This window comes from Octopus bimaculoides, chromosome 19, assembly GCF_046866305.1.
Source record: "Octopus bimaculoides isolate indiv1 chromosome 19, ASM4686630v1, whole genome shotgun sequence".
Taxonomy (NCBI): Eukaryota; Metazoa; Mollusca; class Cephalopoda; order Octopoda; family Octopodidae; genus Octopus; species Octopus bimaculoides.
In genome coordinates this window covers 53,183,632-53,197,055 of record NC_142946.1, presented here as the reverse complement: position 1 = coordinate 53,197,055, position 13,424 = coordinate 53,183,632, and the positions used below count along the sequence as shown (strand labels likewise).

Here is a 13,424-nt window from a genome sequence, read left to right as displayed (position 1 = left end):
TATTTGATCCTTTATATTGAACACTCAATATTTCATCTACATTCAATACTTTATTTCATGGTGCCATCCATTTTTATTTTATTTTATATTATATATTGTATATTATATTATATATTGTATATTCCATATTCTATACCCCACATTAGTTCTGCAGGAATATAAATAAAACATAAAAAACAGACAGTGTTGGAACTCTTTTAAGCAAAATAATATATTCCTCTATACACAATCATACAAAAAAATCCACCTTTTTTTGTATTTATTTTTACTCGCATGTATATATATATATATATATATATATCATCATCATCATCATCGTTTAACGTCCGCTTTCCATGCTAGCATGGGTTGGACGATTTGACTGAGGACTGGTGCAACCGGATGGCTACACCAGGCTCCAATCTAATTTGGCAGAGTTTCTACAGCTGGATGCCCTTCCTAACGCCAACCACTCAGAGAGTGTAGTGGGTGCTTTTACGTGTCACCCGCACGAAAACGGCCACGCTCGAAATGGTGTCTTTTATGTGCCACCTGCACAAGAGCCAGTCATATATATATATACTATGTATATATGTATTGTTACACTGCATGCGACCCTCTGATACTACCACGGGTTCCTACACAAACAGCCCGCAGTTTGCTAGTCCAGAGAAGTTTGCATGTGCCAATGCTCAGTAAATCAGAAATCTGCCCTGGAACAAATGAAGCAGTGAAACGAAGCCAGAATAGCCGGCAACAACAAAAAAAAAACACAAAATATTGCATGGTCAAAATAAATTTTTTTTTTTTTAACATTTAACAACAAAGACAGTTCTTTGGAAAGTTCTGTTTTTTTCTTTTGTTTCTTTAGAACCACATTTAAAACATTTAACAACAGTTTTTTTCTTCTAAAACATTTGACAACACAAAGTTCTTTTTCTTCTTTTCAAACATTTAACAACACAAAGTTCTTTTCTCTTTCTTTTCTTTTAAAAACATTCAACAACACAGTTTCCTTTTCTTTTAAAAACATTCAACAACACAGTTTCCTTTTCTTTTAAAACATAAAAACATTTAACGGCAACAAAGTTCTTTTCTTTTACCTCTGCAACTTCACTGAGGTTAACTTTGCCTTTCAGGGTTGATAAAGTAAGTACCTATTGAGTATGGGGTCAATGTTATCAACTATTCCCCTCCCCCAACATTGCAAGCCTTGTGCCTATAGTAGAAAGGATTGTTATTATTATTATTATTATTATTATTCAAAGGTGGTGTGCTGGCAGAATCATTAGCATGCCGGGTAAAATGCTTAGCAGTATTTTGCCCGACTTTACATTCTGATTTCCAATGCCACTGTGGTCAACTTTGCCTTTCTTCCATTTGGGGTCAATAGATTAAGTACCAGTGAGTCACTGGGGTCGATGTAATCAACTAGTCCCCTCCCTCAAAATTCCAGGCCTTGTGCCTATAGTAGAAAGGATTATTATTATTCAAAGACAGCAAGAATTGTTATCACACTGGGCAGAATCATTAGTGGCATTTCATCTGTCTTTACATTCTGAGTTCAAATTCCACTGAAGTTGACTTTGCCTTTCATCCTTTCAGGGTTGATGAAATGGGTACCAGCTGAGCACTGGGGTCAATGCAATTGACTAACGCCTCCACCCACCCCTGCCAAATTCCAGGCCTTGTGCCTATAGTAGAAAGGATTATCATTATTATTATTATTATTATTATTATTTATTGTTTGACAATAATGGTGTGATAACTTGCTATATTTGATAGCATAATAACAAATAATATTTGATGGTATGATAATATGCTATATTTGACGATGTGATAGTAAAGCATATTTGATGATGTGATAACTAGCTATGTTTGATCATGTGATAATATACTATATTTGATGGTGTGATAAGCTATATTTGACTGTATGATACCAACCTATATTTGTTGATGTGATAAAAATCTATATCTTTTAAACTAATAATTCCACATAGAGAAGAAAGAAAATTAAATTCTGTAGTATTTCTTTCATCCTATAATTGTTTTTTTTTTCTTATATTATTTCAGTTTCAAGACTACAACTCCATCAATTTAAAACACTATGGTGAATATTAATAATTGCTGCCAAAATTGTGGCAAAAGTGATTCTCAACTCCAAAATTGCAAGCATTGTAAAGTTGTCTTTTATTGTTCTGACATCTGTGAAATGGAAGACAGCGTTGAACATAGCAGAGTGTGCTCTGTAAATACTGTAGCTTCTGCTAATGCTCAACTTGATGAACAAGATATTAGATTCAAGAAGGAAGAACAGGTTGCAATTCTTGAGAAAGATAATGATGGTGACGATGATGATGATGGGGCAACAGGCTTCGTTGAATATTATGATGGTGATGATGATGATGATGGGGCAACAGGCTTCGTTGAATATTATGATGGTGATGATGATGATGATGATGATGATGGGGCAACAGGCTTTATTGATCTGGAAGATATTATCAACCCCTTTCCAGTCATTAACCCCTTCGACCTCTTCAGCTTCATTACTAATCCATTTTTATTTTTTGATCACCCGTTGATATGTCCCCGTTGCAAAGATTTCAAATTCCAGCATATTTTTTGCCCAAGATGCAGGCAAGTGAGTTACTGTTCTCAGTGGTGTCTGTTGATTCATTATCCAATTCATAGACTCCTGTGCCAAGCACTAAATATACGTACGTACATATATCTTTATATTGTATTAAGATAATGTGTTAAATTTGCTTAATGCTTTTCGATGTAATTATATATGGTCAGAGGCATGTGTGTGCATGTGTATATATATATATATATATATATATATATATATATATATAAAATTCTTTTTCCTTTTTAAGTTTCAGTCCAAGGACTGCAGTCATGCTGGGACACCATCTTTTACTTTGTTACACTTTCACTAAACCCCATCTATGCTGCCCTCATCTGTGTTTCTTGCCTTGAGGTAGGTTCATCCAGAACTCTTGACAGAAGAAGATCCAGTTTTGTTTTGAAAAGGCCTACATCCATGCCATACAGGTTTCTCAGGGGAGGATTTTGAAGAACTGTGGGCCTTTGAAGTCTAAGCTGATGCAGTATCTGGTTCTGTAACCTGATAGTAATGTTGAGATTTTCGGTACTATGCAGTGCTATTCTTTTATTTGTTTCAGTCATTTGACTGTGGCCCTGCTGGAGCACCGCCTTTAGTCGAACAAATCAACCCCAGAACTTATTCTTTGTAAGGCTAGTACTTATTTTATCGGTCTCTTTTACTGAACCACTAAGTTACGGGGACATCAAGCGATGGTGGGAGGACAGATACACAAACATATACAGGGTGTCCACAAAGTCTGGCTACTTGGAGTAAATAAAATCATAACATAAACAATTAAATATAAGAAATAATAATTTCTTAAAGTATGTGTTAATCCCTATGTACCCAGACTTTGTGAACACCCTGTATATATATATATATGTGTGTGTGTGTGGGACCTTGGGCATGTGTCTTCTACTATAGCCTCGGGCCGACCAAAGCCTTGTGAGTGGATCTGGTAGACGGAAACTGAAAGAAGCCCGTCGTATATATATGTTTGTGTGTCTGTGTTTGTATCCCCACCATCGCTTGACAACCGATGCTGATGTGTTTACGTCCCTGTAACAGCGGTTCGGCAAAAGAGATTGATAGAATAAGTACCAGGTTTGGAACCTGGTGCAAAAACCCCAGCAGATGAGGGCAGTAACGTCGAACTCCTTCATCCACCAATGTCACATATCAGAGGCAGTTTAGTGAAAGTATAGCAAAGCAAACGGCACTGCCCCAGCATGGCTACAGTCCTTGGACTGATACTAAAAAGGAATATATATATGTTGAGAAATACTCAAACTTATTCTTCAGGCACAAATCGCATATAACAAACTAAAAAAATTGAATAATAGAAGAAATGTGAAAAAACTGAGAAGGCATTATATAGAAAATGCAGAAAGTAAAAAAACTTTGCTTTTCATCCTTTCAGGATTGTAACAACCGTGCGACGAGGAATGGCTCCTTTAGCACATCGCACAGTCGATACAAATAAAAAATACGAAAAGAGGATAAATGAGTATGAGTGCCAAAAGGTAAAGAGAGACACAACTGGTAAAAGGTTTAAGAGAAGATTTTGATATGTCAACATGTATGTCTGTGTGTGTGAGTGCAACATATAAACACAATAATAGACAGGCCATCATGCAAACAAAGTGTGTATGCGGGAAATACAGAGCATAGAAAAGAGTCTATAAGGACGTTAGAAGAAAGTCCTGACACAAGGATGGTAAATACCAGTTCGTATTCAAGGTACACGGTGGTTGAGGTGCTGTAACAAGAAGATGTGGTGGCAATGCAGAGCCGGGAAGAGACACATGTCATGTAAGAAGTTGAGGCTTCAATGCTGCGGCCGGTTACTTGGTACATGAGGTCTCACAGGTTGTATTCACTGTTAACCATGGTGAAGTAATTCACAAACAGTGAGGTGATAGAATCTGTGCAGGTGGTGTGTACGTAGAGAAGTTGGCGTAGTCAAGACGAAGATGGAGTGTCCTGAATGCTGCTGAACTAAGTGTTGAATCTCCATGAAGCAGCTGTTGTCGTCGCTGGAACTGGCTGTGTGCTCTGTGGTCAGCGGCTAGACCTCAGAAGGTCTGGAGCTGAGAAGGCTGACAAAACTGTGACGGTGAAAAGGTAGCTATTTATAATATTCTATCGGCTTAAACTGGGATTCAGAAAATTGTCCCACGCGACCTTATCTGAAGGCTGCGATTGGTTGGGTTGCATCTTGGCACAGAATAGAACAGGAGACAAAATGCGCCAATACCAACCAATCAGAGTGGTGGACACAACAGGATCCAAAAGTGCAGTCGAAGGCTAGCTGTTATCCACTACGTCCGCATCCATGTATATATAACAGAAAGAGAGAGAAGTACGCTACAGGATCAATAAAATAAGTACAAGTTGAGGTCAATGTAATAGCTTAACTTTCATCATTCTGAAATTGCTGGCCTTTTGCCAAAATTTGAAACCATTATTTTCTGTAAGTTTTTCACATAGATTTACTGTCATTAGTTCAGACATTATATTTATTGTAAAGCATGTTTGGTACAATACTATATGAGGATCATTTGTCATTGGTTTTCCACTATACACAAACCAAACTTATTACATTAAGCAGCATTAAAACTTATAAATCAAACACCATCACACATGATGTAGAAGTGTTTTGATATTGTAGTTTTTTTTTCTCTCCCCTGTCTCTTAAAACAGGCCATTGTGCTCGATGTGACAGATCAGATGTAGCATTAATAAAATGTTCATCCTGCAACAAGGTAGAATACTGTTCCACATTTTGTAAAATTATGGACTGGCAACATCACAAGCTCTCCTGTGTGATTCCAGAAACTAGAGATGATGAAAGTTTCAGCACAAGCTCAGATAAAGGTGAGTGCTAGAAGCAGGCAAATTATTCGATTACTAAAGCCTTAATACAACATGCTATATCACACTATACATAAACTGTACCATCTCCAATACAAAAATATGTCTCTGCTACACTACCACAGCATATCACATTATAATATATTAGCAATCTGTATCTAAATGTCTAAAAACCTTGGTTTTTGTGTTAGACACTTAAACGAAATTATTACCAAATCCTCTTCTGCTTTCTCCACATGTCATAACCAAATATAATATATTTATAACTTATCAATAGATAAAATGCGGCTAGCTTAGCTGCGTGTGTGGTTAAGAAGCTTGCTCCCCAACCATGTCTTGGATTCAGTCCCACTGTATGGCACCTTGGGCAAGTGTCTTCTACTACAGCCTTGGGTTGACCAAAGCCTTGTGAGTGGAATTCTCTGTTGTATGTGTTTGTACCCGTCTTGACATCACACGATGGCTGTAAACAAGTATCACAATCATACAAGAGATGTTGTTCCTTTCCAGTCCTCTATGGAAGACATTTGGCCATGGGGAAATGTTATATTGCTTAGAAAGAGGTAAGTATTGGCAACAAAAAAGGTACCATAGAAAATCTGTTTGACCCATGCAAGTATGGAACAGTGGGCATTAAATGATGATTGTAAAATTTTCTCATTTGATTACCTCCAGTTACTCAAGTATTACTTTTGTTTCAAAACATATTACGATATAGAAACAATATCAACTCCCAACTATAAACAAATTTCTGACTCACATTAACAATGTAAACACTTTTAAATGGAACATACATGTTGAAGAGGTGTTTGATATTTCTGCTTTTCATCTTCCCAAACAGATCAATGTGCCAGGTGTAAGAAGTCAGGTGTAGTGCTGAAAAAGTGTTCTGGCTGCAACAATGTACGATATTGTTCCAAAATTTGTCAAACAGCTGACTGGAAACAACACAAGCCTTCATGCAAGACTTCAGAGACTAAAGATGATAAAAGTTCCAATGGAAAATCAGTCAAAAGTTAGTAATACAAACAGGAAATATTTCCCTTAACTAAACCATTTTATATTTCAACTACATAAATACATATAAGTCCACTGTGCAACATTATATATCTGTTATACCCATATAGCTCTAGCTGAATAATTAATAAGCTCCCTTGCAACCATGTAGTTTTAGTTTCAGACCTGCTGCATAGCACCTTGGGCAAGTGTCTTCTACTAAAGACTTGCAGGTGAATTTGGTAGATGGAGACTGTGTGAAAATCTTGTATTTATTATGCCATAAGCTCTGCAAATCTAACAGATGCCTCAAAAGACAGTTTAAGATCCACAAAGATCTGAACTTAACTGCAGGTCTTGGTTGTCCAAATCAGATATGCAATCTACATGAGTGTCTTTTCAGTACATTGTCTGGTTTTAAAAAACCACATCAGACACAATGATGTATCTAAAGTGTAAGTACAAGAGGTGGGCAGACTCTGCATAAGGAGTAGACAACCACCATATGTATATATATATATATATATGTGCAGTACAATATTATATATATTTGAAAGAATGTATGTATGTGTGTATACATATGTACAAATGTATGTATGCATATATGTGTGTGTACATGCAAAGGTTAAAAGGCATATAAATATATCAGTGTGTGCATGTGTATATATACAGATCTATATATATATGTGTGTGTGTATGTACACCATACCACCTGTGAGAACTGAATGGAGGACCTTAAATCAATAAACACCACACAGGTCATCTTTTGACAAGAACACAACAATACTGACAACTCCAAAATATTCCATTTATATATAAAGAGAGAAAATATGTAAACTAATCCCTACATTAACGGTATTAATATAATTATTAAGAGTTACAACCTAAAAATATTGAAAAAGAGGGGAATATCTTTATTTAACCACTTGATACCCTTAAGGTTATTGCAGTTATCCCAAATAAACACTTTATCCACAGTAACAATATTAAGAATTTTAAATAATACATGTTGCAAAAGTGTTTGATTTTTTTTCTGCTTTTTATCCTTTTCCAAACAGGTCAGTGTGCCAGGTGTAAAAAGTCAGACGCAGTGTTGAAAAAATGTTCTGGCTGCAACATTGTAGAATATTGTTCAAGAGCTTGTCAAAAGGTTGACTGGACAGATCACAAGACTTCATGTAAAAGATCTGTGAAAGGTAAATTATTTCTCTACTAAACTACTATATACCTTCAGTACTGTACACTAATTTATACCATACCACATTATTTTCCGGCATATCAGTCGAATTATTCAGACCAAAATCTACTGCCAAGACAGGTAGGCTGATTTATGCACCAAGATAGACAAGTTACTACCAAGTGACTGACCACATATGTCAAATGGATGTTCTGTTCAAATGAAATATGTCTTGTGTTGACAATAGCCAAAACAAGAGTTGACAATGACCAATTCTGCTCTTTACTTGCTTCTATATACATATAATATACTTATGTGTGTGTGTGTGTGTGAAGGAGCATGACCTACTATTTAAGTGATGTGCTCTCGACATAGTGATTGTGGTTTCAATTCCCAGACTAGCAGTGCATTGTTCTCTGGAGCAAAACACCTCATTTCAAATTACTCCAGTCCAATGAGCTGCAAATGAATAATCTAGGGATGGACAAGCATCCCATTAAGAGGAAATGTTGGCCTCCCCACCTGGCCAGCAGGATAGCATCATTTGAAAGCTACAGCAATGCAAGGAAGCACATTGTGACCAGCGGTGTATAACCATATCAAATAGTCTAGTCATACATAGAGATAATGTTGTTCTGTATAATTAAGGCATAGCTGAGAGATACTGGACTCTCATTGGCCCAATGCATAACTAAATCTGTAACTGGTTGCATGAGGATTGCTACACAATCAGCTGTCATTGAATTTGGTCGCCTATAAACAAACACTTTATCCATAATAACAACATTAAAACTTAATCATACATGTGGTAGAAGTGTTTGATATTTTCTGTTTTCCATCTCCCCCAACAGGTCAATGTGCCAAGTGTAAAAAGTCAGATGTAGCATTGAAAAAATGTGCTGCTTGCAACAATGTGGAATATTGTTCCAAAGTTTGTCAAACAGCTGACTGGAAACATCACAAGACTTCATGCAAAACTGCTAAGACTGAAAATGGTGAAAGTTCCAGTAAAATATCAGTCAAAGGTAAGTGACAGAAGTAAGAAATTTATTTTTCAACAATACCATTTTAGATTTCCACCACATAAATATATACTCCCATTACATAAAAATATTCCTCTATTACTTAAGATTTACCACCACTACATAGCAAACTTTTTACCACACAACACCAACTAAGAACAAACACCTTATATTAAAAATATTGACTCTTTTAAATGGAACTCAATCACACATGTAGAATAAATGTTTAATATTTATCCTTCATCTCCTAAACAGGTCAGTGTGGCAAATGTAAAAGATCAAATGTAAAATTAACAAAATGTACAGGCTGCAGCAATATAGAATATTGTTCCAAAGTTTGTGAAATAGCTGACTGGACAGATCACAGGAAATCATGCCAGATTTCAGAGTCTAAAGGTAATGAAAGTTCTAGTATTAACTCAGGTGAAGGTAAGCGATAGAAGCAGGAAATATATTACACCACTATATTACTGGTTATCTCTATTACACTGCTATCCACCTCTACTACATGCGTGTATACCTCTACAAAACTAATATATGCCTCCACTAACACATAATGTATCTGTGTTAATAGATAAGCACATTTATTGCCCTTCAGGGAGATGAACATCGTTTTAATGCTGCTATTTTCAGCAGCAATATATTTGTAAAATATTTCATAATCATCACTCAGTCAATCAATTCTGCTATTGATTTCTAATTGGTGGGTAAGTGTGTTCCTTTCATTTCTCCATAACGTTAGGTTGTGGTGGGATTGGAAGATATCCAATTTTTGTCATATCCATTTCATTCCTCCATCTTGTTTGTTGTTTCTTTTGTTTCCCAGAATCCCCCCCCTCTCTCTCTCTCTATCTTTCTCTCTCTTGTTATCATCTACCTATGACTTTGACAATAGCATTTTGTTTTGTTTGTTTTTGAATCCCATTCATTTCTTTTTAGTCATCATCATCATCGTCATCATAATTTTTAATGTCTCCTTCTCATTGATTGCATGGGTCGGATAGAGTTTTCTGAAGCAGGTTTTCTATGACCAGACATATTTTCACACAATACTGGAAATGAATGACATTTATTTACAACAATCATGAAGTCAAGACAAGGTGACACAAATATGCACTTACTCATACCTACATATATATAAATAATTACATACATATGTGTGTGTAACCAATAGGCTTCTTTCAGTTTCCATCGATCAAATCCCCTCACAAAAGCTTTGTCAACCTGGGACTTCAGTAGAAGACACCCAAGATGCTATGCAGTGAGACTGAACCTGAAACCATGTGATTCAGAAGCAGACTTCTCAACCACACAGCCATGCCTCTGCCTGTGCAGCCACACCTCTGTCCTTTCCTTATATGTGCTGCTCTTAACCTCCATCGTAAGTCTAGACAGATTCAGTGTTCCTGCATCATAAAAAATTCTCTGGTTGCAGACTAGTCTTTTAAGGTTTAGCAGCATTTAGTTTCAAAGATGAAAGTTGCCATTCCAAATACTTGACAGCTTAAATTCTTTTTGAAGAAGCCACAGCTGAGATATATTTCAAAATGGCATGCTAGGAGTCTTCATCTCCAATTATCTTTGTTAATGTCTTCAAGTTCATGTTGTGTGTCTGCCAATAACATCCATGTAACAGAGTGGTCTTTGTCCTCCTTTAGAGTATGGTACTTGCCAAAATATATCTGATATGGTCTGTTGTTCAGAATAAGTGTATTGACCAGCCAAAGCTACTCTGCATTGAGCAATGATAGAGTGGAATGTGTTCATAAATCTCCTCTTATGTCTTATGCTCATGCTATGAAATGTTTTGAGCCATTGTGAAAAAGCCTGGTGTACACAGGGAGTTGTATGTAGTTGACTTCATCCTTAGGAAAAGTCTTGACTCTATCCTAGGTAAAGGCATGACTTTCAAGCTCATACTAATTCATCATTTTATTTTTTTTTTTTTGCTGTAATCTTACTGAAGCTACAATAATGTTTGCTCTTTAAAAGAATTTTTCTTTAACTTTAATATTGAGTATTTCATCTCTTACTTGAACTTTATTTCATGTTCTTTTTAATGTTCATTCTTAAACTTATTACTTTTACATTCTATATTAAGTCATCTTAACATAATTTGAAGTTCACTCAAATCTCTCACCTGAGTACTCTGTTGTCTGCAAATTGATTTTAAATCTCAGTTAAACATTTTTTCAAGAATATTCTAAAACAGATTGGGAACAGTAAACAATAGGGGAATAGAATCTCCCTATCTTAAAACCATTTTGTAGTATAAATTTTTTAGAATCTTTTATGTAGTCTCATGAAAAATGTTACATGGTGGTAAGTATGATTAAGGCATTAATAGCTGCAGTATCTTATCAACTATGACAAAATCCTTTCTCACATTAGCAACATAAACTCTTAAAGTAAAAGTTTGTTGGTGCGTTTGATATTTTTGTTTTTCTTATCTCTCAAACAGGTGAATGTGCCAATTGTACCAGGTCAATGAAAAAATGTTCAGGCTGTCACAGTGTGGAATATTGTTCTAAAGAATGTGAAAGTGCTCATTGGAAATATCACAAAACTTCGTGCAAGGCTTCAAAAGCAGAAGCTGATGACCACTCCCCCAGTGAAAAATCAGTTAAAAGTAAGTGACAGAAATAAGAAATATATTGTTATATATCTCTCCTAACCCATTCTAACAGTATAACATCACTAGACAGTGTAGGAGAGAGAATAGTGATGTTGTAGGAGAGAAATGTGTTCGCATGGATGATGGTACGCTTGCATTAAATGAGGATGCAAAGAAAGAGGTCTGGAGATGCCACTACGATAGATTGCTTAATAAAGAGAATGAATGGGAGAAAGAGAGCCTGCCTTATGTCGACCCAATAGAGGGACCAGCTATCCGAGTTGATAGAACCAGGGTAGATAAAGCAATTAAGAGTATGAAGACCGGGAAAGCCCCCGGCCCATCAGGAATCACTGCAGAGATGCTCAAAATATCTGGCAGTGTTGGCTATAGCCTAGTCACCCGTATTACGAACCAGGTGATACACGAAGGAGTCATACCCTATGACTGGTGTAGCAGCATCATAGTCAACTGCTACAAAGGTAAAGGGGACGCTTTAGATACAAATAATTACAGAGGCATCAAGCTGTTAGATCAGGTTATGAAAGTTACAGAGAGGGTCATAGCCCAACTAATTAGGGAGCGAATCAATTTAGATGAGATGCAGTTTGGGTTCGTGCCAGGTAAAAGCACTACTGATGCCTTATTTCTAGTGAGACAGTTGCAGGAGAAATACCTAGCTAAGGATAAACCTCTGTACCTGGCTTTCGTTGACATGGAGAAAGCCTTTGACAGGGTCCCCCGATCCCTTATCTGGTGGTCAATGAGGAAACTTGGGATAGAAGAATGGTTAGTGAGAGCTGTGCGAGCCATGTACAGAGATGCTGCCAGTAAGGTGAGGGTTGGAAATGAGTACAGCAATGAATTCCGGGTAGAGGTAGGGGTCCACCAAGGTTCCGTCCTCAGCCCCCTATTATTTACCATAGTCCTCCAGGCAATCACAGAGGAGTTCAAGACAGGTTGCCCCTGGGAGCTCCTCTATGCTGATGACCTTGCCCTAATTGCGGAGTCACTATCAGAACTAGAGGAGAAGTTTCAGGTGTGGAAGCAAGGTCTAGAATTGAAGGGCCTTAGAGTCAACCTAGCTAAAACCAAAATCCTAATAAGTAGGAAGGTAGATAAAACACAAACCCCTTCAGGTAGATGGCCCTGCTCAGTATGTAGAAAAGGAGTAGGTAGTAACTCTATAAGATGTACCCGGTGCAAGCTATGGACACATAAGAGGTGCAGCAACATCAAAGGCAGGTTAACTAGCAAGTTAGTTTTTGTTTGTGGCAGATGTTCAGGTGCAATAAAGACTGCAAACAAACAGGAAACAACTTCTATCTCATTCCAGGGTGAAAAACTAGAGGTAGTCGATAGCTTCCGCTATCTGGGCGACCAAGTTAGTAGTGGGGGTGGGTGCGCTGAAAGTGTAGCTGCTAGAATAAGAATAGCCTGGGCAAAGTTTAGAGAGCTCTTACTCCTGCTGGCGACAAAGGGACTCTCACTCAGAGGAAAAGGCAGACTGTATGACGCATGCGTACGAACAACCATGCTACATGGCAGTGAAACATGGGCTGTAACTGCTGAGGACATACGTAAGCTCGCAAGGAATGAAGCCAGTATGCTCCGTTGGATGTGTAATGTCAATGTGAATACCCGTCAGAGTGTAAGTATCTTGAGAGAAAAGCTGAACATTAGAAGCATCAGTTGTGGCGTGCAAGAGAGACGATTGCGCTGGTATGGACATGTGGTGAGAATGGAGGAGGATAGCTGCGTGAAAAAGTGCCACACCCTAACAGTTGAGGGAACCCGTGGAAGAGGTAGGCCCAGGAAGACCTGGGCTGAGGTGGTGAGGCAAGACCTTCGTACATTGGGCCTCACCGAGGCGATGACTACGGACCAAGACCTTTGGAAATGGGCTGTGCGTGAGAAGACCCGGCAAGCCAAGTAAGATCGTTGCCAGTGCCCCTGGACTGGTTCTTGTGCGGGTGGCACATGAGATGCACCATTTTGAGCGTGGCCGTTGCCAGTACCGCCTGACTGGCTCCTGTAGGATTTTCGAGCGAGATCGTTGCCAGTGCCTCTGGACTGGCTTGTGCGGGTGGCACATAAAAGACACCATTTCGAGCATGGCCATTTTCGTGCGGGTGACACGTAAAAGCACCC

General features: G+C 37.7%; 1 protein-coding gene across 7 annotated transcripts in view; it reads left to right on the top strand.

The window, feature by feature from the left end:
- LOC149131873 (uncharacterized) overlaps positions 1–13,424 on the top strand; it is a 37,470-nt gene that overhangs the window by 11,801 nt on the left and 12,245 nt on the right. For 5 of the 7 annotated variants that reach the window (XM_089337725.1, XM_089337722.1, XM_089337724.1 and 2 more), the window contains exons 2-8: positions 2,053–2,696; positions 5,294–5,467; positions 6,306–6,479; positions 7,519–7,656; positions 8,489–8,662; positions 8,915–9,055; positions 11,121–11,288. In XM_089337725.1, coding sequence (XP_089193851.1) covers positions 2,087–2,696; positions 5,294–5,467; positions 6,306–6,479; positions 7,519–7,656; positions 8,489–8,662; positions 8,915–9,055; positions 11,121–11,288 — 1,579 coding nt within the window. In that variant the 5' untranslated portion in view covers positions 2,053–2,086. Of the gene's footprint in view, positions 1–1,104; positions 1,129–2,052; positions 2,697–5,293; positions 5,468–6,305; positions 6,480–7,518; positions 7,657–8,488; positions 8,663–8,914; positions 9,056–11,120; positions 11,289–13,424 lie in introns of those variants that run through there. The other 2 variants (XM_089337726.1, XM_089337727.1) reach the window with 2 other exon arrangements.